Consider the following 26,303-nt stretch of genomic DNA (forward strand, 5'->3'; position numbering starts at 1 on the left):
AAGTGCTCTCACACTGAGCTAAATCCCCAACCCCAGTAATACATATTCTTAACCACTACACCCACCTTCTAGCCTGAGGAAAAGACTTGATTTTCTGCTCCAGCTCAGCTCCCGACTGTGGCTATACAGTGTCTGTGGAGTCTCATTCCTAGGGAGAGAGACTCAGCCTGCTGGAGCACTGTGCAGACAAGAACTTTCTAGAAGTGATTGTATTTTATGCTCAGATTTTTATCTTGGTGGTGGGTGCAGTATAGCATTGAACAACTCCCTAATTTCTATATTTCTGTCATATGTATAATATATCTATATAATTCTACATTTGAACCTATATGATGTCTGTATCTCCTTCTCTCTTTCAGGATGGTATTTTGAACCCTCATGCTGCCTCCTGCACCTGTGCTGCCTGTTGCGATGACATGACTCTAGTAAGTCACTGGGTGCTGTGCTTCCTGCCTACAGAGGTGCTGTTCCTCCTTTTCTTTTTTTTTTTTTTTTTTTTTTCTTTTCTTTTTTTTTTCAGAGCTGGGGACCGAACCCAGGGCCTTGCGCTTCCTAGGCAAGCGCTCTACCACTGAGCTAAATCCCCAACCCCTTGTTCCTCCTTTTCTAAAGTTCTGTTGTCTCTGAAGGCTGCTGCATTCACTGGGTAGAAGGTGACTGTAGGGGAGCCCAGGACACTGAAATGGGAAGGCTGTATGGAACCAGGCGAGCCCGGGCCATGCCTTCTTTAAAGTGGGTACAGTGACCGTGCATGTGCCACCTCTTTCAACATTCGTGTTGTAATATTACACCAGCCAGGCATGTAGCATGAAGTTATCATTCCAGCTACTAGGGAGGCTAAAGCAAGAAGATGGGTAGTTTAAGACCTTCCTGATTTAGAGTGAGTTCTAAGCCAGCCTCGGTAACCTAGTAAGAAGTCAGAGATGCTGGTGCATGCCTTTACTCCCAGCACTCAGGAGGCAGAGGCAGGCGGATCTCTTTTAGTTCAAGACCAGCCTGGCCTACAGAGTGAGTTCCAGGATAGCCAGTACTACACAGAGAAAATTTGTCTTGAGAAAAAAATAAAGGGGGGTTGGGCATTTAGCTTAGTGGTAGAGCACTTGCCTAGCAAGCACAAGGCCCTGGGTTCGGTCCCCAGCTCCGAAAAAAAAGAAAAAAGAAAAAAAAAATAAATAAAGGAAAGAAAAGAAAAAGAGGGAGGGATATAGCTCAGTGATAGAGCACTTACTTCACATGTGAGGGCCCCAAATTCAGGAAGCAAAGCCCCTACTTTATCAGGGATGGATCTTTTAATGTCCTTGAAATACCTCCTCATTTTAAATTCGTAACTGACTCAAGAAGAAGCATGATATTATTGATTTTGCTGAAGATTACTGTGTAGCTTGATGCTAACATGAACATATTACGTTTGTTTCCACTCTCCTTAGTATTGCAAGTTATTATTTTTTTTAAGATTTACTTTTATTTATATTAATACTCTATAGCTGTCTTCAGACACACGAGAAGAGCACATCAAATCCCTTTACAGATGGTCGTGAGCCACTGTGTGGTTGCTGGGAATTGAACTCAGGACCTCTGGAAGAACACTTTGGGCTCTTAACCGCTAAACCATCTCTCTAGCCCACAAATTATTTTTAAATACTGTCTCAGCTAGGGTTTTACTGCTGTGAACAGACACCATGACCAAGGCAAATCTTACAAATGACAACATTGAGTTGGGGCTGGCTTACAGATTCAGAGGTTCAGTCCATGATCATCAATGTAGGAAGCATGGCAGCTTCCCAGCAGGCTTGGTGCAGGAGGAGCTGAGAGTTCTACATCTTCATCTGAAGGCTGCTAGCAGAATACTGGCTTCCAGGCAGCTAGGGTGAGGGTCTCAAAGCCCACTCCCACAGTAACACACCTACTCCAACAGGATCACACCTTCTAATAGTACTACTCCCTGGGCTGAGCATATACAAATCATCACAATATCCTTAATATAAAGTAGAAGCTGCCTAGTTATGATTTCCTTGCTTTAGTTTCATTTATAATCTGGTAAGTTACTAATTGATAATAAAAACTTAAGCCAGGCATGGTGGCATATGGCTGGATCCCAACACTTAGGAGATGGAATGTCTCTTATTTAGGGTTCCTGTTGCTGCAAAGAGACACCATGACCACAGCGACTGTTAGAAAGGCAAACATTTACTTGGGCTAGCTTACAGTTCAGAGGTTTAGTCCACTATCGTCGTAGGGGGAAGCGTGGCAGGAAGCGTGGCGGCTTGCAGGCGGGCATGGTGCTGGAGAGGCAGCTGAGAGCTCTACATCTGGATCGGCAGGATGTAGATGAGAGACACTGGGCCACACTTTCTCCACTCCCTGTGGGACTGTGCGGGCCATTTCCATTCCGATCACCACATGGAGTGAGGTGAATTGCCACAAGTTGAACACCTGCCTGGGCTACATAGCAAATCTTAGGCCAGCTGAGCCTTTTAAAAATTAGAGAGGCTTTAAAAATATTTGTTTTGTTTTATGATTTTGAGCAGAACAGCGCATCAGATCTTGTTGACCTGGAACTGTAGATGGTTGTGAGCCACCTTATGGGTGCTGGGATGCACCTTGTGGGTGCTGGGATGCACCTTGTGGGTGCTGGGATCCAACACAGGTCCTCTGCAAGAGCAGCTGTGCTCTAACACTCAGTGCGGCTCCTGAGAGAAAATTTTAAGACATTCCTTTAATTTTAGCACTTGAGAGGCAGAGGCAGGCAGACCTCTATGAGTTCAAAGCCAACCTGGTCTACAGAGCAAATTTTAGGACAGCCAAGGCTGTACAGAGAAACCCTGTCTTAATATTTTTAGACTATTTGACAATTTCATGTTTCTACAAAGTGTCTTGATCACACACACACACCTCTGACTCCCCCTCCTGCTCCCTTGTGCCCTCCTAGGCATGTTCCCTTTTCACCTTCATTTCCTCTTATCTTTTCATAGCTCAGTGATTTCAGTAGTGCTGTCCACCTGCATGTGAGTGTGGGGCAGAAAGACATTGTAATTGGAGAGATGCTGTAAATACCAAGTATACTTAATTTTTTTTTTTTTTCCGGAGCTGGGATCTAACCCAGGGCCTTGCGCTTGCTAGGCAAGTGCTCTACCACTGAGCTAAATCCCCAACCCCTATACTTAAAAATTTTTTATTTGCTTGTTTTTGACACAGACTTACTGTGTATCCCTGACTATCCTGGAACTCAGTATTTAGACCAGGCTGGCCTCAAACTCAGAGATCTGCCTGCCTCTGCTTCCCAAGTGCTGGGATTATAGGAGGTGTCATTATGCAGAACTTATTTAATTTTAATATAATTCTACTATAAAAACCTTAATGAAAATAATATAATCTAAACATCATTAAAAAGTACTCAAAACAAAAATTGGGGTCAGTGGTGGCTCATGCCTTTAATCCATCACTCCGGAGGCAGAGATAGACAGATCTCTGTGAGTTCGAGGCCAGCCTGTTCTACAGAGTAAGTTCCAGGATAGTCAGCACTACACAGAAAGATCCTGTCTCAAAAAAAGCAACAAAAACCCAAAAACTCAATCAAACAACACTAATGGGAGATGGTCAGAGATTCTGAGGTATCACAGGAATTGGTCTTTCAAGGGCTTCAGGACACAACACAGAACCATTGACGTTGCTGTAAAGCACAAGTCTCTAGGTATCAATCTCATAAAACATGGTGGACTTTGTGTTGTGAAAACTAGAAAGGGCTGATTGATAAAGGCAGTCAGCAAAGCCTGGACACGTCGAGTCGTGCTGCCTCACCGGTGGGAGGCTTAGCATAGTGAGGGAGCTAACTCCCCAAACCGACAGGCCCCGTGTAATCTGAATTTCAGCAGGATTCTCTAGGTACAGAGATCCCAAAGTTTATATGAAAGGGGGAAAAAGAATAGCCAAAGCAGTTTTGAAAAAGAAGTCTCAACGTCAGGTAAGGTAGCACATGCCTTTAACCCCAGTACAGTAGGCAAAGGCAGGTGGATTTCTATGGATGAGAGGTCAGTTCAGTCTACACAGTAAGTTTCAGGCCAGCCAGGGCTACATTATGAGACCCTATTTCAGAAAAAAATTGAAAAGGACAACTCTGGGGTTGCCAAGCTCATGTGACCGTGGGCTTGTGCGAGTTCTCTACTGCAGTGGTAATCTTCAGTGTGTCAGCAGGGAGGATCAGGGACCTCTTGAGAACTGAGCAGAGTCCAGCGCCAACCCCAGCCTTCCAACATGTGCTGAACCATTAGATGTTTCTGGACAAGGAATGAACTTTGATCCAAAATACACTGCAGATAAAAGTGAATTCAAGTAGCAAAGATCTAACCAGGAGAGGACATGCGGTGACATTTTAGAAGGAAACACATAGGACTATCTTTGTGACATAGAGCCAGACTTTAAGACATGGAACCAAGGTTACAGTCATTAAGTACTGCTCAGTAGGCTGGGCTTTGTAGGATTTTTTTTTTTTTTTTTTTTTATTTATTATTATTTTTTTTTTTATTAATTTTTATTTATATGAGTACAGTGTAGCTGTTTTGAGATGCACCAGAAGAGGGCACCAGATCCCATTACAGATGGTTGTGAGCCACCATGTGGTTGCTGGGATTTGAACTCAGGACCTCTGGAAGAGCAGTCAGTGCTCTTAACCGCTGAGCCATCTCTCCAGCCCAGCTTTGTAGGATTTTAAGCTTTGGTTTCCACCAGGACAGCATTTTCAACCTGCAGGTCACAACCCCTTGTGGGTTGAAAAACCAGCTTTACACAGGGGTCACATCATCTCAGATGTCCTGCATCTCCTCTGATGAACTGTCTTTGCTTGATGATGAAGAGACTATAGGGATGTCCGAAGCCAAGAATATTTTGAGAACAGTGGGAAAACTGGTAGCCACACCAGAGCAAGGAAAGCAGCAGCCAAGAAGACCCTGCTCAGGTTGAGAGCAGGCTCCAGAGGCTTCCTTCGACAATGCTAGGACAATGGCTATTTACATGCCAGGAGTCTGTTAGGAACTCTGGAGCCCTAAAGTTGGCACCTGCTAGGTAGAGAAGCCAAGGACAGAGCCAGCCAGCCAGGCCTACTTTTACCTGAAGCGGCTGCACACCCAGGTTGAACTCAGAGGCCGGAGACAACATGGACCCCAAGAAACAGTAGAGCAAAAAGCCAGGGGTAGTGGTTGTCAGTATCCATCCCTGCCACAGTGTGTCGCCCGTAAGTCTGGTTCTCAACTAAACTAAGAGAGGGAGATAAGAAAGGAGCACAGCCCACACAGCACAGTAGCAAAGAGCAGCTGTAGCCAGGGGAGGTGCACGTTCAGATGCCAAAGAACCACATAAATGGGGGAGGGCTAGGGATGTGGCTCAGTGGGAAGAATGTTTGCCAGTATGCACAAAGCCACTGCGTTCAAGCCCTTGCATCACATAAATTTCACACCTATGTCAGCACTCACCAGGTGGAGGCATGTGCTGGGTATTTTTAACAAACCTAGAAGAGGGCATCTTAACTGAGGAATTATTTATATCGGATATTCTGTGGGGAGTTCTGTAAGGGATTTTCTTGGTTAGTGATGATGTGGGAAGGAGACAGGGATCAAACTCAGGTTTTCAGTCTTGGTACGTTTGGTGGCAAGTGCTGTCCTCCACCACTGAGCTGTTTTTATTTTCAGGACAGGATCTCACTATGAGGCTGGTCTTAAACTCACAGAGATCCACCTGCCTCTACCTCCCGAGTGCTGGGATTAAAGGCTTGTGCCATTTTGCCTAGCCCCTGAGCTTTTTCTTTTTGAGGTGGGACCCAGGCTGGACTTGGACATGTGGGGTCTCACTGCATCCCAGGCTGGACTTGGACATGTGGGGTCTCACACTATAACCCAGGCTGGACTTGGACATGTGGGGTCTCACTGCATCCCAGGCTGGACTTGGACATGTGGGCTCTCACACTGCATCCCAGGCTGGACTTGAACTTGGGGCAGTTCTCTGGCCTCTGCCTTGGGTGTTGAGATTATAGGCCTGCGCCGTGCCTCCTCGCAGAGCTGCTTCCTTGAGTTACAGATGGCTCTGCACGACTTTCCCACTGCTGGTGACTTTCATTTCAGGCTGTGGGTTTCCTTGTTCTCCTTTACTTGGGCCCACTTCCTTTCTTCTAAGAATCTGAAGCTACAGATGTCGAGGATGTGAGCTTGCCTGGCAGCAGTGCTGTTCATGCATTTCTTGAGGAAATGTCTTCTCTGCCATTTTGAGGACTCCCGTGGGCTTCTGCTCCCTGCAGTAGTAATAGAGTCACTAATTTGATAAGCAGTGGGAAGCAGCTGGTGTCCTTCAAATGGTGCCCTTGGTCAGCTTTACATTTCTCCCCCAGAGTGGCCCTGTCAGGCTCTTCGTCCCCTATAAAAGGCGCAAGAAAGAGAATGAGCTGCCCACGACTCCAGTTAAGAAGGATTCCCCCAAGAACATCACGCTGCTCCCTGCCACGGCGGCCACCACCTGTGAGTGCTACAGAGCAGAGCAGTGCTTTGCTGAGTTGTCATCCTGTCCTACCTAATGAGACAGTCTGACAATGAAACGTCTTTTCCTTTGATTCAAACTGCAAAGTATTTTATAAAACTCATTCACATTTAACCTTCTGGCTGGAGCACACACTTCCCTGGCCCCATAGTCAGACTTGGCAGTGTGGATGGAGGCCTGAGCCCCACCCTCTGGCTCTTTCCCCTAGGAGCCACGGTCACTGACTTCCTGATATCATACCATGTGTGGGCTATGTCCCTGTGTCTGCTTTGGCCCAACTCCTGGGTTCTCTCTGAAGCCTGCACCTTTGCACAGAGCAGTCATGCGTCAGGCCCAGTGCCTGACGTGGCCATGAACAACACCCCCTTTGCCTTTCCAGTCACTGTGACACCCTCAGGACAGATCACTACCTCTGGAGCACTAACCTTCGACCGAGCATCCACTGTGGAGGCCACTGCTGTCATCTCTGAGAGCCCAGCCCAAGGGGATGTCTTTGCAGGAGCCACAGGTAAGTTGTCTCGGGATCTGCCTTGTATGTCCCCAACCCCCGTGCTGGTCTCTGTTGCCTGGCCCCTCAGTGGAGACCTTGAGCAGGACTGTCTCTTGAGAGGAACCTGGTGGGCTGGGAGAAGTAGTGCTGTGACAACATACGGAGCTGGAGACAGGTGGCATTTGTATTTCTTCAACCACCTGAATCCCGGTGTGTCACCAACTCATAGTAGATAGTCAGGTTGCTTGGCGGCCACCCAGGGCCGGGGTCTCTCGAGTGAGTATGCAGCTGTGGGGACTTAGAATTAAATCTGCTGTGCTGAGTCTGTCTGCCTCTCTCTCTCAGTGCAAGAGGCAGGCGTGCAGCCCCCCTGCAGGGTTGGCCACCCTGAACCCCACTACCCTGGCTATCAGGACAGCTGCCAGATCGCCCCATTTCCAGAAGCTGCATTGCCAACATCACATCCCAAAATTGGTGAGTATGAAAGAATGTATGTGCACGTAAGCTATAGTCCTCAAAATCATGGTTTTGTTTGATTTTCATTCTTTGTGTTGCTGGGGTGGAACCCAGTAGCACCTCATACATGCTGGATGAGTGCCCTACCTCAGACCCAGTGCCCCAGCCTTAGAACTGCTTCTTGTGAATGAAATAGGGCTCGTGCTGATGTGTTTGCTTTTTCTCTTGAAGTTCTGGGTTAGGGTCGACAAGTTCAGTCTTCTGCCTGTGTTTTCAAATAAAGTTTTATTAGACACAACTGAGCTGTTCACTCACATACAAGGTTTCTTTTGTTTGCATCGGGCTGCTTCCATGGTGACTGACAGGACCTATTGTTGGTATTGTCAGGTCCACCCCAACAGAGCTGTGGGAGCAGACTATCTCCTTGCCTTGACGAGCCATGGAATCAGATCGAGCTGTGACTGGTGTGAGGGGCTGCCAGTTTCTGTGTCCCCATAGCTGAGAGCTGAGATGACCCTCTCTGTGGGCCCCTTGACTTTGGGTTTTCACTCAGTGGCACATCTTAGGCCAATTTCTGTGTCAGTATACTTTTTAAAGGTACATGTTATAGATAAAATGTTACCTGCACCTTCCCCTGCTGATGGGCATTTGTCAAGTTCTTCAGCATTGAGAAACTTGTCTCCAAGCGCTAAAGACAAGATGGAGTCCTCCCTCACTTGCTTCATCATCTTCCCTTTACCCTATCTGACCTCTTCCGTCCGTCAGGCTCCTTCAGACTCCACTGCTTCCAGGCCGTGTCAGCCTCTTCCCTGTCTCTGCTGTGGGCTGGGTCCCATCCTGCCCTAGGAGGGTGTGCTCTCCCCTGCTCGTCTTGGCACTCAGCTTGCAGGAGACCACAGATATTTAGTAACATTAAAATAGGGTTTTAAATAGATCTCAAACATTCGAAAAATTTGTAAATATAACACAAAGAACTTCTTCCTCTCCTCTAAAATGTTTACGAGTAGTTGCAGGTATTACCCGACATGCTTCAGTGTTTTATTTTGTTTCCTACACACACAAAAGATGGTATAAAACTGAGGAGTTAGGTCAGCATTTACGAGTCACCCATGAGCCAGTGACTGGTGGTCCCCAGTGGCAGGGTGAGCTCTGTCCTGTTGACACCTGGCCTTTCACCTGCCTGGTTGGAGGTTATCAACACTTGTTGTGCAGCGTGTCCCTTACCCTGGCACTGTGACGTTGGCTCCTGAGGAATGGGTTGTTAGTGATGGGACAGGCCTGTGATAGGGGCTGCCTGGGATCCTGTGTCTTCCGAGCCCCGTCTTCTTGCTGAGGGTAACCCTGACGACTGAGTAAGGGTGGGGAAGTCTCATGGGAGGTTCCTGAGACCACTGAGGTCTGCAGTGCCTCTTCACCCTTCCCACTATGTTGGCTATAGGGCTTCCCATTTTAGTCAGTCCTAATGGCTGCTGTCCTGGCTTCTGTTCACACTCCCAGACTTAGAGCCCTGTATGAGGCAGCAGAAGCTACATAGGTGGTCTTTGTGTTACTTGCCCTTCACTGCAGGGGCTTTCTGACTTAACTGGACACTTGAGGTTCATCCCAAGTTTTTCATTAGTCAGTTGGTCTCTGTCTCTGCCTCTCTGTCTTTCTCTTTTTCTCCCCCTCTCCCCCCATCTCTCTGTGTGTGTATAGTGTTCCTTTCTGTTGTTTGACTCTATAACATGGTCTGGAACTCTCTATGTAGGCTGGCTTTGAGCTTACAGAGATCTACTTCCCTCTGTCTTTGGAGTGCTGGAGTTAAAGGCATGCACCACCGTACCCAGCATGTGTGTTTTTAATGCACATTTATGTGTATGTGAATGTGGCCTTACGATGTCCTGATTCACTATAACATGTGTATGTGGAGGTCACAACTGACCTGGGTATCCGTCTTCATCTTCCATCTTGTTTGGCACAGGCCTCTTGCTTTTCCACTGCCAATACCAGGCTAGCTGTCATTCAGAGCCTGAGCAGTCTCTCCTGTGTCCTCAATGTCACATCTAGATTTTACCTGAATCCCTGTGATTCGAACTCAGGTTTTTATGCTTGTGCTGCAAGTGCTTTACTCACTGAGCAACCTTACCAGCTCCCATCCCAAGTTTTACACCCCCTCTCCTTCCAGAAGCCACGGGTATGTCCGGCCTACATCACAGAGGTTGGAACTGTTGAGTACAGGCTTTTGGGATGACTGGGTGCCTTATCCAGCTCAAGGGAATTGGAAAGAGGCTTCGTGCAGTAGAAACAGCATTCTACAGAAGCCCTGACGTGTTGGGATTCACAGCGTGTCAACTTCCAGACTTCTCAGTAGACTGGAGTAGAAAGCGCTTTATACCCCCCCCACACACACACACATGCATCTCTATTCTAGACCCACCTGCAGAGGGAGTTCAAGGTGCAGCCTGAAATCACAGTGTGTTCCTGTCCCCCTCTGCCTCTCTCTGTGGCTTTCTTTACCAGCTGTGAGAATCATGACTCTCACTGTCCTTAGCTACTTCCGATTGACTGCAGACCCCAGAAAGACTTTCCAGATAAGCCTTGGTTTTCCTGTGTGTGGTGCTGGCTGATGAATGTCTCTGTTCCCTGCCCAAAGTGTGTTTGTCCTATATCTGTTTGCTTGTATGTTTCATGGCTGCCCCTTGTCTGGGTGAGTGTCTTGCCTGCCCTTTCTACTGTCTGTGAGCTTCTGCTGTAGGCCTTAGGTTAGAAGCGATCGGCTCTCGGGGAAGGCTTTTGGCTGACAGCCTGTGGGAATGTGAGTAAGAGTGGGACATTGTTCATGTCCAGTGCATCTCCATCCTCACACCGGGGCTGTGGCTAAGCTTGGAAGTCACTAATCTCTTGTTTATCCCACATTCTACATTCCAGTCCTGACATCGCTGCCCGCCTTGGCCGTGCCGCCCTCCACCCCCACCAAAGCTGTCTCTCCCACCGTGGTCAGTGGGCTGGAGATGTCAGAGCATCGGAGCTGGCTGTACCTGGAAGAGATGGTCAACTCCCTCCTCAACACAGCCCAGCAGCTGAAGACGTTGTTTGAACAAGCCAAGCAGGCGAGCTCTTGCAGGGAAGCTGCTGTGACCCAGGCGAGAATGCAGGTTGATGCAGAGAGGAAGGAGGTAATGTGAGCTCAGACCTGTACCATCATCCTCCCCTGACCCTGGGATAGCATGTGAATGCATGGTATTCATAGGTGTTTCTACATTCAGGCTACTTTTATGTAGTAAAACATGTCTCATATTTTAACTTGGAAAGTGTTACTTGGTGTGGCTCTAATACATAAGCACACACTGTCTTCCATCTGCTGTTGCATTGCCCTGCCTCCTGTGGGCCATGGAGGATGCTATGACCTTGCAGCTACCATGTTTTCCCTGTAGCTTCTCAGCACCAGAGCCCAGTGTATTCAAAGACAAATGGCTATTAGCAAAATTCAACCACAGTAAAATGCCTATATCCTGTTAATCATCAGCCACACTGGTGAGGACAACTACCCTAGTGGCTCCCAGTGTCACCCCGGGCGTTCCTACCCCTTACACCACCCTGATTTCAGTCGTCAGAGGTCAGGGCTGAGCAGTGCAGAGCTCCACAGCAGCGCAGGGCCTGGCAGCCTCCTTTTCCTCTCTCATGTCCTTCACTCAGCACAGCACGTGTGTGTCGTGAGGTCCGTTTCCGTCAGTTATCCCAGCAGCAGTTGTGGAGACTTTCCTTTCCCCCGCAGAGATCTGAGAAGCAGCTGATGGCCTGATGCAGGCCGACTTTCACACTTAATGTAGATCCCTTCGAAGTACGTGGGACTCTCAGGTAGATGAGGCTCTGGAGACTGTTCTCTGTGGGACGTTAGCTGTGTGTGCTTATTTTACGTGGATTTTGTTTCTTTTGTTTTTGAGACAGAGTCTGTATAGTCCTGGCTACCCTTGAACTCAGATCCATCTGCCTCTGCCTGCAGGCTGAGCATGGTTAATGCTGAAATTAAAAGTGTATACCACCACACCCACCTTGGTGTTTTAAGACAAGGTCTCATGGAGCCCAGGCTGGCCTCCCACTTGCTATGCAAATGAGGCCTTAAACTCGGGGTCCTCCTCCCTCCAACCTCCAAGTACTGGGATTATAGGCATAAGCCACGGAGCCTGGCTTGATTTTTGAGGCAGGATCTTCTATTTAGCTCAGACTGGCCATCTCATGATCCTCCTGCCTTGGTCTACTCCATGTTGGTTTTCAGGACCATGTCACCGTCTCCTGCTTAAGTTCATTAGGGTTCATTGTGTGCTGCAGTGTGTGCTGTGTTTCGATGAACATTGCTATGTACTCGATAGTGTCTCACTTCCTCGGGTTATTTCAGCCTTCTGCAGCATCCTTAGGTCACAGTAACTGACACTGTTTACTTCTTCAGGCTTTCCTTCAGTCCGAAGCGCTCCGGGATACATGTGATCATACATACATGCAAGTGAAACACTGTATATATGAGTTATCATCAGTGTGGCTGATGATTAACAGGATATAGGCATTTTATAAATATATTAACAAGCTGGGTGTAGTGGAGGATGCCTTTAACCCCAGCACGTGGGACTCAGAGGCAGGTGGAGCTCTATGGGTTCGAGGCCAGCCTAGTCTACATAGTGAATTCCAGGAAGGCCAGAGTTATGTAGTGAGACCCTGTCTCAAAGAAAAAAACAAACAAATAATAAATAAATAAAAATATATTGAGAAAAAGAAACCACTAACCATCAGTTGGCTACAGTGGCTGGTCCTATACTGAATCTGGTGATGCTGGGAACAGGCCCTGAGTGCTGGTGTGTGACCAGAGTCACACGACTGTTGGGAACAGACCAGAGGGAGGTAAAGAACCCTGTCACCATCTGGCTCCTGGGTACACAGCCCAACATATATATGATGACTTTGATAAATGTGCTGGCCACAGCAGTTAGTCCCTGAGCCCTTGTGCATTGGAGGGTTCTGAACTAGAGGCCCTACTGGCACCTCAGTAGACATGGACGCAAAATCCTATAGGAAGGCACTATACATGGCTCCCTGAATGTACGAAGTGGGAGGAGGAGGGAATCATGGTGAGCAGCTCAGGTGTCTTCTTCTTACCTGTAGAAAAAGTATGGATTTTCTTGAGATTGGCTGAAACACCAACACCTAAACTCACAACTGGCATCACTGAACTTGCCTTCTCTGAGCCCATGCTCTCTGAGAAAACAATCACTTGCCATCACAGTTTAATTTGCAAGCAGTCCTGCTTGACCACAGCCTAGGAAGTGGAGGTTCAGAAGGCAAATGGTGCTTGTGTTGGGGTGGAAAGATCATGTGGGACCCTTTCCACTAGGGATTGTGCGCTAGGCCCAGCTGAGAAGCCTCACTGAGGGGCTTGCAGGAGGTAATGCAGGAGTTAGTTTAACATGGCTGGAGGGCCCTGAGTCTGCCAGCTTTCACATTTTATTTGGAATTTTAAAAGAGATCAAATTTAGCCTAGCTGAAGCAAGTTGTTACAGGATTTTGTTTGTATATATGCCACTTTTAACACTGAGGTTTTGTGTATGCGTGATTACATGTGCACAGACTAAATGAACAGGGCAGAAAAGCAGATGCCCTTGCCTGTCAAGGACACTGTGTCCAGCAGAAACCAAGCTGGCTGAGTAGCCGCAGGGTCTTTTATTAACCCATGCATCTGAGAGCACTTCCTACGTGCTGAGCATTTAAACGGTACAGGTATGGGAGGAGCTCGTCTGCTCAGACCTTGACAAGGAAGATCTGTTCTTGCCTTCTCCAGAATGAACTTAGCATTCACTTTTGTAAGTCCTGGAGAAGAAAGCATGGCCTCCACTATTGTCTTCCTGGCTGCTGACCAGGGATACCACTGCTCATCCCTGAGGGATCCTTTCTATACAACAGTGGGATGACTACCTTGGGAATGCTGATCTCATAGACTCATGAAGGAGCTGTCCCTAGGGGCTGGGTGGAAAGACAGTTATTTCACAGGCGTTAATCCAGTCACAGAGACACCTGATCAGGGGATAGAAAGGCACAGACAGAGCTTAGGCGTGGTGATGGTTCACACATTTCTGATTCCATCAGCGACTGAGTCAAGGAAAGCATGGGCTGCGTAGCAAGTTCAAGCCAGTCAGGCAGCACAGTTAGAGTACTTGGCTTTCTCCCCACAGCCAGCTGAGCTGACCAGGGCCCTTTCCAAGGGTTTCGATTTGGTGTTTATTAAGCAGCTAGGCGAGAAATCCATAATGCTTTCACTTGCTCATGGCCTCCAGTTAAGTCAGTCCAGCCCAGGCAGTCCTGCTTTGTGATGAGTCTGTAGATTTGAGGATTTTGTCTTCTTCCCTTGCTTGTCTAGGAGACACTCACACCTACTCCATTTTTCTTGTTGAGCCCCAGCTCCTTTGAGGGAGGATGCCCAAGGCTCCCTTTTCATGGCTGGCACCTGAAGTGATGACCCATTGTAGGAACAACCCCTAGGCTTCTGTCCACTGGCTTGTTCCTCTAGTCATCCATCTACTGGAGCCTCTAACCTGGCCCACTGGCCCACTGGCCCACATAGAGTAAGTTTGTGTCAGCCAGCACATAGCACACACATAACACACAGCATACAACACAGAGCATACAATGTGCAGCACATAGCACATGGCACACAGCATGCAGCACACAGCTGTTCTACTTTTTCTTTTCAGCTTAGGTTTTTTTAAAGATTTATTTATTTTATGTATACAAGTACACTTCAGCTGTCTTCAGACACACCAGAAGAGGGCATCAGATCCCATTACAGATGGTTGTGAGCCACCATGTGGTTGCTGGGGATTGAATTCAGGTCCTCTGGGAGAGCAGTCTGTGCTCTTAACTGGTGAGCCAGCCCTCCAGCCCCAGCTCTCCTACTTTCAGTTATCAGGCCTCAGGTGTGTATGTAGGCCAGGTTCTGGCAGCTTCTTCCAGTGCCCAGATGCCAGCCACTGCTTCCCTCTCATGCTATGTAGCCTGTGGAGGCCACGCCTTCAGAAAAAGGTGCCATGGTGCTGGACAAGGGGCCTTTGGAATTCTGCCTGGATGGGTCTGAAAGGAAGAATGTCCTTCACCCCAGTCTGACCTCAGACTGCACTTGTGAAGTAGGTGTTCAGGGAGGAGATGTGACATCCCTCCTTTCCGTGTCCTCTGAAGAGCGTTGGGAATGCTCCTCCTGAGAGTCACCATTCTACCTGCAGCTTTTCCATCAGCAGATCTTAGACGACAGCATCCTGGACAGTCTACCCCAGTGCTGCTGCTTTCTGACCCAGAGATAGGGACGGTCAGAGCAGCCCGTAAGGCACAACCATGGCCAAGCACCATGAAGGCTGGCCCTCACTGTCTCATTGCCTTTCATTCCCACTTGGTGCCATCGGAGATCTTACACAGATGCACACACACACCTTTCTTTCTGGGTTGCTGTGTAGCCCAGGCTGGCCTCCTTCATCTGCCTCCCAGGTGCTAGGACTGTCTATATGTACTGAATTCCAAGGCACCTCACATGCTTTTTGGTTTTGGTTTTGAGACAAAGTTTCTCTATGTAACCCTGGCTGTCCTGGAACTTGCTCTGTAGACCAGGCTGGACTCAAACTCAAGAGATCCACCTGCCTCTGCCGCTTGAGTACTGGTATTAAAGGCGTGTGCCACCACCACTTGGCTATCCTTATATGATTTTAATAGACTGGAAAAACGAGGCTATGGCAGGAGCTGCATGTCTGTCTGTCTTCTACCCATTTCACCTGCAGCCTCCCCAGCAAGTATGCACACAAAAGGAACAGGCTTTAGACACTGAAGATGGATTGTAAACTGCTAGTGAGAGTCAGGATTAGGATCTTCGTACGATCTTTGCTTCTCTTGCCCTAGGGAGCAGGGTCCTTCAGAAACAGAAAAGGCCAGACGGCGTAGACCTGCTGGGGCTCTGTGAACGGATGTCTCTGAGAGGACCAAGCAGAAGCAGGGCTGCCTGAAGATCTGAGGGGCACATGAAAGTCTCAAAGACTAGAGGGAAGTGGCTTCTCTTTCCCCAGGCCACCATCAGGCACAGGACTCAGTCATATGATCTTGGGGTCAAGGTGTGAGAGACAAAGATCTTTACTTCATAATAAAAGTACTGGAGACCTAGGATAGCAAGACTGAAACAAGCCAAGTCAGGCCTTAGCCTGGACAGAAGGAAAAATAGCTACTGTGCAGATTTGCTGCAAAATGGTGTTTAGTCTAGTCCCTGGTGCATTTCCCTGGCCCTGAACTTCTCTTTGGCTGAGTCCTTCAGGGAGGAACACACCTAGTGTGGAGTGTGGCCCCCTCCTTGAATTCTCCCATCCTGTCGGCTCAGGATACCAAGCCATATCTAGTACCTGCCCCAGGGCTCAATAGTCCCTCCTTTTTGATCCCTGGACTCAGTCACATAGCAGACTCCCTGTGACCTTTCAACCCCAGGATGAACTGAGAATACCCAGATAATCAGCTGCCAGCTAGGACAGACAGGCTGTGAGCCTCCTGCACGTCTGCCCTTCTCTGGAGAGCTGTAGGTGTGTCTGTAGCTGAAACAGATTCACACCATTCACTTCTTAGGCATGGGGAGGGCAGTGAGGCGGTTCAGTGTGTAGACATGCTTGCTGCTGGGTCTGGTGACCCGAGTCTGATACCAGGAACATGCTGGAAGGGGAGAACCGATTCCTGCAAGCTGTTCTCTGACCTCTGCATGTGTACCGTGTATGTATGTTCAGACATGTACACGACGGAATAAAAATGTGAAAGCCTTCAAAGAAGTCGGGAGCAAGGAGAAGATGGATTCCTGAGGTTGAGGCAAGCCGCGTGTACAAAGTGAGTTCCAGGCTAGCTACAGCTGGTTATCTAAGGACAAGGCAGTGAACTCCCCGCCTCCCCCCAGCATTGGCAGGTCCCAAGTTCAAGTTAGGACTTAAAGAGCATTCGCAGAACTGATGACAAATACATTGTTGAGTGATTTGGGATTAGTGAGCGCTGTATGGGTGACTTTTCATCTTCTTCCTTGGGTCTTCTGTGGGGTGTTCTCAGTCACCTGTGACGTACAATTTGTATCGTTGAGAAATGAGTGGGGTTGGGGATTTAGCTCAGTGGTAGAGCGCTTGCCTAGGAAGTGCAAGGCCCTGGGTTCGATCCCCAGCTCCAAAAAAAAAAAAAAGAGAAATGAGTGACGCCTAAAGCAGTGGGTGGCACAGCTGGTCCTTGTTCATTTTCCGGCCACGTTGTAAGTTGACATTGAAGTCGACCTGGGTGCTGTGCCAATCGACAGTTCACCGGCCCTCACTCTAGGGCACAGGTGTACCCATTCTTTCTGGGCCCCCCTGAGTGTGGGCAGGTGTTAGCCATGATACTGGGACGTGGTTCTCTAGAGGCCCCAGGCTCACACCGGGCTCTGTAGACCATATGCCCTAGAGGAAGTTCTGTGGCCTCTACTGGAGGTCACAGTGGTGACCCCCTTCTATTCAAGCTCATCCACGGGAAGCCACTCTGTGGTTTCAAGACTCTGTAGGTTTCTAGGAAGCTCAGGGGACCTTTCTGAAGTTGCTGTGACAGCACAGATGGCTGTCACTTGTGTCCCTCTGCTGGCATGGTGGAATGTTGTCTCTGAATAAAGACACTGATCTGGGACCCTCTTCCATTTTTTGAGGAAAGCCGCAGCATTAGTACAGAAGGTCCCTGTGGCCAGCACAGGCTGTTCTCCAGGAACCTGTCAATCATAGCCTCTTGACCCGCCTCTGAACACACTGCCAGCTCCAAAGTGAGATTCATCGCTGCCATTTCTGTGCTCAGGGCTGTCTGGGGCACACCGCCACCCCAGCACAAGAAGGGGTGGCAGGGGTTGGGATTTAGCTCAGTGGTAGGCGCTTGCCTAGGAAGGCAAGGCCCTGGGTTCAGTCCCCAGCTCCAAAAAAAAAAAAAAAAAAAACCAAAAAAAAAAAAAAAAAGGGGTGGCATTTCCCGCAGCTCTATAGGCCAGGATGCTCCCCTCTTCTCTGCAGCTCTGAAGTCTGGCAGGCGTCTGTTGGACATGCTCAGACTGGCTCTCCTCACAATGGAGTTCACTAACAGAAGGCTTCAGCAGGAAAACACATCCTATCTTACCACATCCTGTACTCAGCGGCAGTTCTTGTAGCCTGGGCTAGGATGCCTGCCATTGTCTGTTTTCTCACCCTCTGCAGACTTGGTCACTGAACAAGTTCACCTAGGAGCTCTCCTGGATGAGAATCAGGAGTTAACCAACCAATTTGTCTCCTGCCCTATTGATCTGTCTGGTCACATATTTCTGGTTGTAGCTAGTGCTGTGTGTCTGGACCCCCAGTCCTCCCCATAGTGCCTTCCCTGGCTCTGGCCAATTCTGTCTACATAGTTACAGACTTTTGTGCAGTGTTTTGTCATTTAAGGTGGAGGCAGAGTCTGGAGGCTTGGTACAGAGCTGGAAGCCAGGCAGCTAATTCAGGATCCATGTGCAGTTAATGCTTTCTAAAGGGAATGAGGTACTGATGCTTTACCGATAGGAAGATGGTGGTCACAGCGAAGACCACAGAAGGAAGCTAAAAATCAGAACAAGCACCTACAAGTAACTATTCCAGTGTTCCTGCAAAACCAGTGATCAGCGTGGACTGAGTAGATGTGAGCCCAGCAGTCACATCTGTATATTGTATATGTTGGTCCCAGCAGGCTGCTGCCCATGGCTCTTTTGGCCTACGTGACCCAGTACCCTAATGGATGCCCTTCCCAACTCTGTAGCCCAGTCTCAGGTTTTCTTGTTCTCTCCATTCTTTTTTTTTTTTTTTTAAAGATTTATTCACTTATTATATATAAGTACACTGTAGCTGTTCGGACACACCAGAAGAGGGCATCAGATCTCATTACAGATGGTTGTGAGCCACCATGTGGTTGCTGGGATTTGAACTCAGGACCTTTGGAAGAGCAGTCAGTGCTCTTAACCACTGAGCCATCTTTCCAACCCTCTCTCCATTCTGGAAAGTGTTAACAGCAAGCTCACAGTTGCCAAGTGCCATACATAATTAGTTATTTCATAAAAATAAGTCACTGAGAGGTTGTTTTCAGCACTTCCATTTATCTTATTTTTTTTCTTTTTTCTTTTTTTCGGAGCTGGGGACGGAACTCGGGGCCTTGCGTTTGCTAGGCGAGCACTCTACCACTGAGCTAAATCCCCAACCCCAGCACTTCCATTTATTAACCACCTTCCACTAATGTGACTTAAAGAAAAGTACAGGACACACTGGGCCACTGGTGCTCTTTCAATGAAGTGACGGAAGAGCGGCATGGGGGAAACCCTGGGCATGCTCAGACCACTGGGGATACTAGACCCACACTGCACACCGAGCTGACACACTGCAGGCAGCTCAGAGTTTGCAGAGCCAGGCCCTGCATGTCTGCAGGCTGGGCCCTCAGACACTCGGGAGGAGTGCTGAGGGTTGAGAACTTTTCCCAGCATGGCTTTCTGTCCCCTCACGGCTGACATCCTGCTTCACAGGACAGAGTAAGCTCAGGTAGAGGGAAGCCAGTTCTACAGATGATCAACCCTGGGATGGACAGTCCACAGCTATGCCTAGTGTCTCTGATGGTCGTGGGTGGCTGCCATGGAGCCTAGCGCTTGCTGGGACGCTGACACTTGTTTGTCCTTCTTGCAGCAGTCATGTGTCAACTGCGGCCGGGAGGCCATGAGTGAGTGTACCGGCTGCCACAAGGTTAACTACTGCTCTACGTTCTGCCAGCGCAAGGTAGCGTGCCTGCTCACATGCCTGCATCACCTCAGCCTTCTCACATCTAGTGTCCTGGACAGGCGCCTACACAGGTGGACTCACTCCAAGCACCTGCAGGCCAGAACGCTGGCTTCAGGCTCGTGGTCCGAGTAGTGTTCAGAACAGTGGCTGCTTAGAGCTGCCTTCTGGATCCTCTACAGAAGGACAGATTCCCCTCGGAATACCCAGCAGGCTCCCTCACCCTACTCCGTCCCTCCCACACACATCTTGCTGGGTCCGGGTTCTCCCTTCCCATTTCCGCAGGCTCCCAGCTGGATATGTGAGGTGAAAGCACATGGCCCGTGGTACTGCACTGGGCAAAGTCCACTGGTAAGGAGTCCATGTCCTGAGGGCCTCTCACCATGTCCAGGCCCAGTAGGCCTCACAGACATTGCAAGAATGGTCATCCAGTGTCACTGTTTATATTAATCATTGACTCTTAGAACAGCAAAGAGGTTTTTTCCTCTTTTTTTCTTTTGTTTTTTGAGACAAAAGGTTTCTCTGTAGCCCTGGCTCTCCTGGAATTTGCTCTGCAGACCAGGCTGACCTTGAACTCAGAGATCTACCTGCCTCTGCCTCCTGAGTGGTGGCATTAAAGGCACACCCCACCACCGCCTGGCCCTTTTTGTCTTTGAGACAGAGTCTCTTATATTTCAGGCTGCTGTAGAACTCCATATGTAGTCAAGAATAACCTTAAGTTAGGCAGGCAGTCTGCCAACTGAGACACATCTCCAGCCCCAGCTCTCTCTTCTTTTTTCTTTTTTTTTCTTACTTATTTATTTATTTATTTATTTATTTTTGAGGCAGGGTTTTATGTAGCCCAGGCTGCCCTTACATAACCTCCTGTTGCCTCCTTTTCTCTGGTGCTTGGATTTGAGGCTTGCTACCACCCCTAGAGAGTTGTTTGCATGTCTAACCTTTTGATATCTATCGTGATATAACGTTGTCATTGACAAACTACACACTCAAGAACTACATAATCAATAGTGGTGGTGGAGGGGGTGAAACAAAAATCTCATGCGGTTTTAGATAAGTTTATGGTGTTGGGCTACATCCATACTATCCTAGGGCGCGAGTGGGCTGTCAGACGAACACCTAGAGCATCATATGCTTAAGTGTCTACCCTCCCCAGAGCACTCTGGAGCAGTAACCTCATCATTTTTACTTTTCCCAAAGTCTCAGCCCATGCTCATCCTAGGAAGTGCCATGAAGCGGGGTCTGGGTTGTGGCAGCTACTGTGGCCTCGCCGTACTCTGTTGAGTCATTTGTGTTCCTCATGCCCTACTGACTTACTCGGTTGCTTCTTTTTTGCCTAATCCGTGTTTTAAAGATGTAGGAACCTTAAGAGCTCCTCTGTAGAGCGAGCTCAGTAGCCACTGCAGCTTCAAGCTGTGTCTGCTGACCCTCGGCCTGGTGTCTCACTGCAACCTGGCTAGCTAACACAGTGTGGACATGGGGAAACAGGCTCGAGGGTGGCTCAAGGAGTGGGCATGTGCCCCTCCCCCTGAGGTCTGCAGGTATCTGAGAGCTTCCCCTGTCACAAGGAGAGTTCGGTGCTCCACCCTAATGGACTCCTGGCCGTCCTGGCTGCCCTGGAGCCGTTGCCTCCAAGTTCTAGAGGGGTGGTATGGCCCATGTTCTCCAGATATCTCTGGAGCTGCACTTGTCTCCAAGGGGCCAGAGATTTGGGGAACAAAATCAGAAGTTTGTCTTCTCTTTCTCTCTCTCTCTCTCTTTTTTTTTTTTTTTTGTTGGTGGGGAGGGTGATAGGGTTTCTCTGTGTAACCTGGCTGTCCTGGAACTCACTTTGTAGATCAGGCTGGCCTCAAACTCACAGAGACCCACCTGTCTCTGCCTCCCGAGTGCTAGGATTAAAGGCATGGGCTACCACGCCTGGCTAGAAGTTTGCCTTCTGAACTCCACTAACAAACTTTTGCACTGAGAAAAGTCGAGCCAAGTTGTTCTACTGGTACTTAGGGATGCTGGGACATGAGCCAGGGCCACTGGTGGTGAGATCATAGAGCACAGGTAACCTAGGACCCTCATTCTTGTCTGAAGCTGCCTGAAGTGCAGGCACAGGCTCAGTAGAGACCTCGTCACAGTGCAGACTTCTGTCTCCCCTGTCTCACTTCCTGTTCTGGGAGCCTTGATTCTAGGAATAATCTTGGTGAGAGAGTCCATTTCTTGGAGCCACTATGCGTAGTCAGCTGTCCTCTGATGTCCTATGTCAATAAAGACAAACACTCCAGCTTTCTCTTTTGTTTCAGTTTTTATTGAGGGGATAGCATTTCTCTGTATGGCCCTGGATGTCCTAGAACTCACTCTGTAGACCAGGCTGGTTTCATCTGAATTGCTATGAAATGAGTGTAGGGGACTGGAGACATGACTCAGTAGTTAAGAGCACTGCCGTTCTTGCAGAAGACCTGGGTTCAGTTCCCAGCAAACAAATGATGGCTTACAACCATCCTAACTCCAGTACCTGGGGATTCGATGCCCTCTTCCCCCTCCATGAACACTGGGCCCAAACATGGTCTACAGACATCCATGCAGGCTAAACACCCATACACATAAAGTAAAAATAATAAACCTTTTTTTTTTTTTTAAAGTAAATGTCACTATCCAAAATTGCAATGTTGGCTTCAAAGGGAACAGTGGCTGGGGTCTGAAGGACCAGAAGCCAGAGGCTACTTTAAACAAATGTAATTTGTGAACTAACTTCCTCACCTGTGTCGACTGGGCACCTGAAGAGATGACGCGTCGTGTTTTTGCTTTTAACTTACACGGCATTTATTTCCTTCAAACCCCATGCGAGCTGTGTGTCAGAACACTTTAGTTGGTTCTGATTTACATAACATAAAACTCACCTGCTTTATATCCATAAAGTGAGTGCATTTTAGTAACTTTACAGGGGTGCAACAATCCAGTGCATTTTGAAACATCCCTCAAATGAACGCCTGGAGCCCCCACCCACCCCTGCAATCCCCAGGCCCTGGTGGGGATAATCCACTTCCCTTAAGTACATTAGCTTGTTCTAGACGTCTCATACTGGAGAAACCACCCAGCACATGGCCTATCGCAGCCAGCTCCTTTGGCCCACCGTTGTTGTTGTTGCTGTTGCTGTTGCTGTTGTTGTTGCTGTTGCTGCTATTGTTGTTGTTGCTGCTGTTGTTGTTGTTGTTGTTGTTGCTGCTGCTGTTGTTGTTGCTGTTGTAGTTGTTGCTGCTGCTGCTGCTGCTGTTGTTATTGTTGTTGTTGTAGTTGTACTGGGGTTTGAACATAGACAAGCAAGTACTCTACCAGTGAGCTATACCCAGCCCTTTTTTTTTTGTCTGTTTGCTTTTAATTACATTGTTTATTTATTTATGTATTTACTTATTTAGCATGTCAGTGGGGGCACGCACTCCAAGGCACACACATGGATATCAGCCGACAACCTGAAGGAGGTGGTCCTCCCCTTCCACACGTGGGTCGGGGAGACTGAATTCAGATCATCAGGCTGGACAGCAAGTGACTTTTTCTACTAAGTGGTCTCCATTCCCCTCCCCCACTTTTCTTTTTGATACAGGGTTTAACCATGTACCCCAGGCTGGCCTTTTTTGATAGGGGGTTTACTCTGTACCTCAGGCTGGCCTTCAGCTGGTGACTTCTTGCCACAGAACTTCAAGAACTAACCATCCCCAAACTAGCAGCATTAGAAAAGCATTGTTAACTTTAAGGTTTTAATTATATGGGTTGGCATATACAGGAAAAGATGTGTCCAAATCTGCAGCGTGCACACCTGAGCCGTCAGCTGGGAGGGTTGGGAATAGCTTGCACACTCAACCACATACCTGCTGCATGTTACCCACATAACAGGACCTGTCTGCCAGGGACTCCAGAATGCCTGTGTCTGTTTCCTGCCACAGTGCCAGGCCTTTCTGCTTCACTGTTTTGGAGAATCTGAAGTGTCCATAGAGGCAGGCTTCTCTGAGAAAGTCTTGTCAAGTGTCAGCACCTGCTCCACAGTCAGGCCTGAGTATTTTCAAGCAAGCCATGACATCACAGTTTGCATCCATGAGCCAGGAACATTTTTAGTTGCATAGACTTTTTCTTTTTCTTTTTTTTTTTTTTTCTTTTTTTTTTTTTTTTTTTTTTTTTTTTGAGCTGGGGGCCTGACCCAGGGGGAAAATTTTTTTTAATCCCCAAAAAGGGAACTTAATGGGATTTTTTTTTTTTTAAATTGTTTTAAAAGTATATGCTGGTGCCAAGTATAGTGGCACAGACCTTTAATCCCAGCACTTAGGAAGCTGATCTCTATGAGTTCAAGGCCAGCCTGGTCTACGTAGCAAGTCCCAGGCTAGCCAAAGCTACCTAGAGACCATGTTTCAAAAAGAACAGCAACAAAATGTGTGTATCTGTGTACATGAGTGTGCTAGTGCCTGCCGAGAGACCCAGAGAGGGAAGGCATCAGGTGTGTTTCTTTAGTATCTATCCATTCCTTTGAGACAGTCTCTCCCTGAACTCTGCCTTGCTTATCTGGAAGCCAGCAAGCCCAGCTATCCTCCCTGTCTCTGCTTCTCTTGAAGCTGGGGTTGCAGGCATATACTGGATGCCTGGCCTGTTAATGAATGCTGTGATCCAAACTCGGGTACTCATGATGTCACAACATGAGCACACTTCACCCCCACCACCCCAACCACCTCTCCAACTCCCTTCACTATGGTATGGTGGCTAGCCTTGAACTCACTGTACAGACCAAGCTGACACTCAAATGCACATATCAGTCTGCCTCTACCTCCCGAGTGCTGGAGTGTTGCTGGGGATGGGGGTAGGTGTGGGTGGTCCCCACAGAGGTCAGAAGAGAGTCTTGAATGCCTGGAACTGGAGTTATGGGCAGTTATGGGCAGTTGTGAGCCACCAGGTGAATGCTGGGAAGAGTCTAGGTTCTCTGCAAATGCTCTTAACCACTAAGCCACTTTTCTGGTACCAAGACTGATTTTTAATTCTGACTTTTTGAACAATGAAGTTTAAGATAGAACAGTTTGTATTTGCTTATTTGTGTTTTATTTTTGATGTTTTTGTTTCTTTTTTTAAGACTTGTTTATTTATCTATGAGTGCTCTGTCTGCATATATGTGTGTACACCAAAAGAGGGCATCAGATCCCATTACAGATGGATGTGAGCCACCATGTGGTTGCTGGGATTTGAACTCAGGACCTCTGGGAGAGCATTCAGTGCTCTTAACCGCTGAGCCATCCTCCAGCCCCAGGGTTGGAGGTTTCAAGAATTAGTCTCGGATATTTACATTTTTATTCAAAGACTGGGTGGAGGCCTGCTGGTTGGTTGGAGTGGACACTGGCATTTGCCTTGGGCTTCCTCGTCTAGAATTCCCTAGGGACCTGTCCAGGGTATACAGCGCCAAGGCCCCACACCAGTTCATACTGGTTATGGAGAAGAATCTAGCCGGGAATATGGCTGCCAGGTCTAGTGCCTATCTAGGCCTGATACACATAGTCTGCTGACCCACACTGCTACAGTGACATGAATTTTATAACTTGGGGCAATTTTGTAAGGTTTGTTTAGTTTCTCTGTATAGTTCTGACTGTCCTGGAACTCACTCTGTAGACCAGGCTAGCCTCAAACTTAGAGATCCTGCCTCTCCTTCCTGAGTGCTAGAAGGCATGTGCCGCCAGCACCTGGCTGGGGCAACTTTTTATTATGAAAACACGCAGGCCTATCTTGAGGTTGCCACTCGCCTTCACGATGTGCTTGTTTTGGCTCTCCTGCGCATATCTGTGTGCATGTATGCCTCTGCACCCCTGATCCCAGCCCTCGGAGGCAGAGGCATGAGTATCTCTGTGAGTTTGAGGCCAGCCTGGTCTACTAGTTAGTTCCAGGACAGCCTAGGCTACATGATAGAGACCCTGTCTCCAGGGACATGTGAACATATTGTCTTGTTATGTGAATGCCTTTTGTTATCTGCTATCTGATCTCTGCAGCCTCTGTGGTTGACTGTGAAATCCAGGGCCCATCCAAGCGCCCCCCTGCTAGCCCATCTGCAGGTGACGCGCCCCTCTGTACCACAGGGAGTCCCTGTTGTCCTTCCCGCTAACATGGCTGCCTTCTCTTCCAGGACTGGAAAGACCATCAGCATGTATGTGGCCAGTCAGCGTCTGTCACTGTCCAGGCTGATGACGTCCATGTTGAAGAAAGTGTGATAGAAAAAGTTGCTGTCTGAGCCAGGCTTCTCCCTGAGCTCTACTGAGAAGCCATCACAGGCTTAGGCTCTGACTTTAGGGGCTGCTGAGAAGAGGGCCCTGGGAAACTTGCCGGACAAGTTATTAACAGACTGTGCCCTTGGAAACAAACTCCTGCCAGAGACCAAGGAACACTGGCAGCTTGCAGGATGGGGCACTCTGCCACAGCCCAGGGTCCTCTGCCTATCACGGTGCTCTTTCTTCCCTGGATCATGAGTGTCCCACTACCCTCGGGGTGCCCTAGCCACGTGTACATACCTGTTTTATCTGTTAATAAAGATGTAAATAAAGCTCCCACCCCACACCTGGCCGCTGCCGAGCCCACTTTATATTCAAACGACCAGAGGGCTTTGCTGAGGCGTGGTTGTGTGAGTATGGGCCATGTATGCACTGCCATGGGTTCTGCTGTGTGGATATAGACCTCCAGCAATCCTCTTGTTGACCCAGCTTCACTGCCGTGAGGCCAGCACTTAATACAGGCCAGCCTGCGACTCCTGAGGAGTTTTCAGCTTGTGTTTCTCTAGTGGAAGTGGTTTTTGGAGACCCTGCACATCCCCTACACAGTGCAGGGAAGTTCAAGTTTAGGAGGAACGGATAAGCTCATCCCTTCTGACTCCTATTTCTAAAACAGATCCTGCGAGATAATAGTATCTTCCAGGGGTTGGGGATTTAGCTCAGTGGTAGAGCGCTTGCCTAGGAAGCGTAAGGCCCTGGGTTCGGTCCCCAGCTCCGAAGAAAAAAACCAAAAAAAAAAAAAAAAAGTATCTTCCAGCTTCACACTTGGGT

The 26,303-nt window shown here is 48.4% G+C and overlaps 1 protein-coding gene across 3 annotated transcripts in view; it reads left to right on the forward strand.

Moving 5' to 3' along the window:
- Deaf1 (DEAF1 transcription factor) overlaps positions 1–25,821 on the forward strand; it is a 31,855-nt gene extending 6,034 nt beyond the window's left edge. Inside the window, exons 6-12 of one of the 3 annotated variants that reach the window (XM_032891458.1) lie at positions 360–425; positions 6,374–6,500; positions 6,899–7,027; positions 7,355–7,483; positions 10,373–10,620; positions 19,171–19,260; positions 25,394–25,821. In XM_032891458.1, coding sequence (XP_032747349.1) covers positions 360–425; positions 6,374–6,500; positions 6,899–7,027; positions 7,355–7,483; positions 10,373–10,620; positions 19,171–19,260; positions 25,394–25,498 — 894 coding nt within the window. In that variant the 3' untranslated portion in view covers positions 25,499–25,821. The remainder of the gene's footprint in view (positions 1–359; positions 426–6,373; positions 6,501–6,898; positions 7,028–7,354; positions 7,484–10,372; positions 10,621–19,170; positions 19,261–25,393) is intronic. The other 2 variants (XM_032891457.1, XM_032891459.1) reach the window with 2 other exon arrangements.
- The last annotated feature ends 482 nt before the right edge of the window (positions 25,822–26,303 follow it).

Source organism: Rattus rattus, chromosome 2 (genome assembly GCF_011064425.1).
Source record: "Rattus rattus isolate New Zealand chromosome 2, Rrattus_CSIRO_v1, whole genome shotgun sequence".
NCBI classification, from domain to species: domain Eukaryota; kingdom Metazoa; phylum Chordata; class Mammalia; order Rodentia; family Muridae; genus Rattus; species Rattus rattus.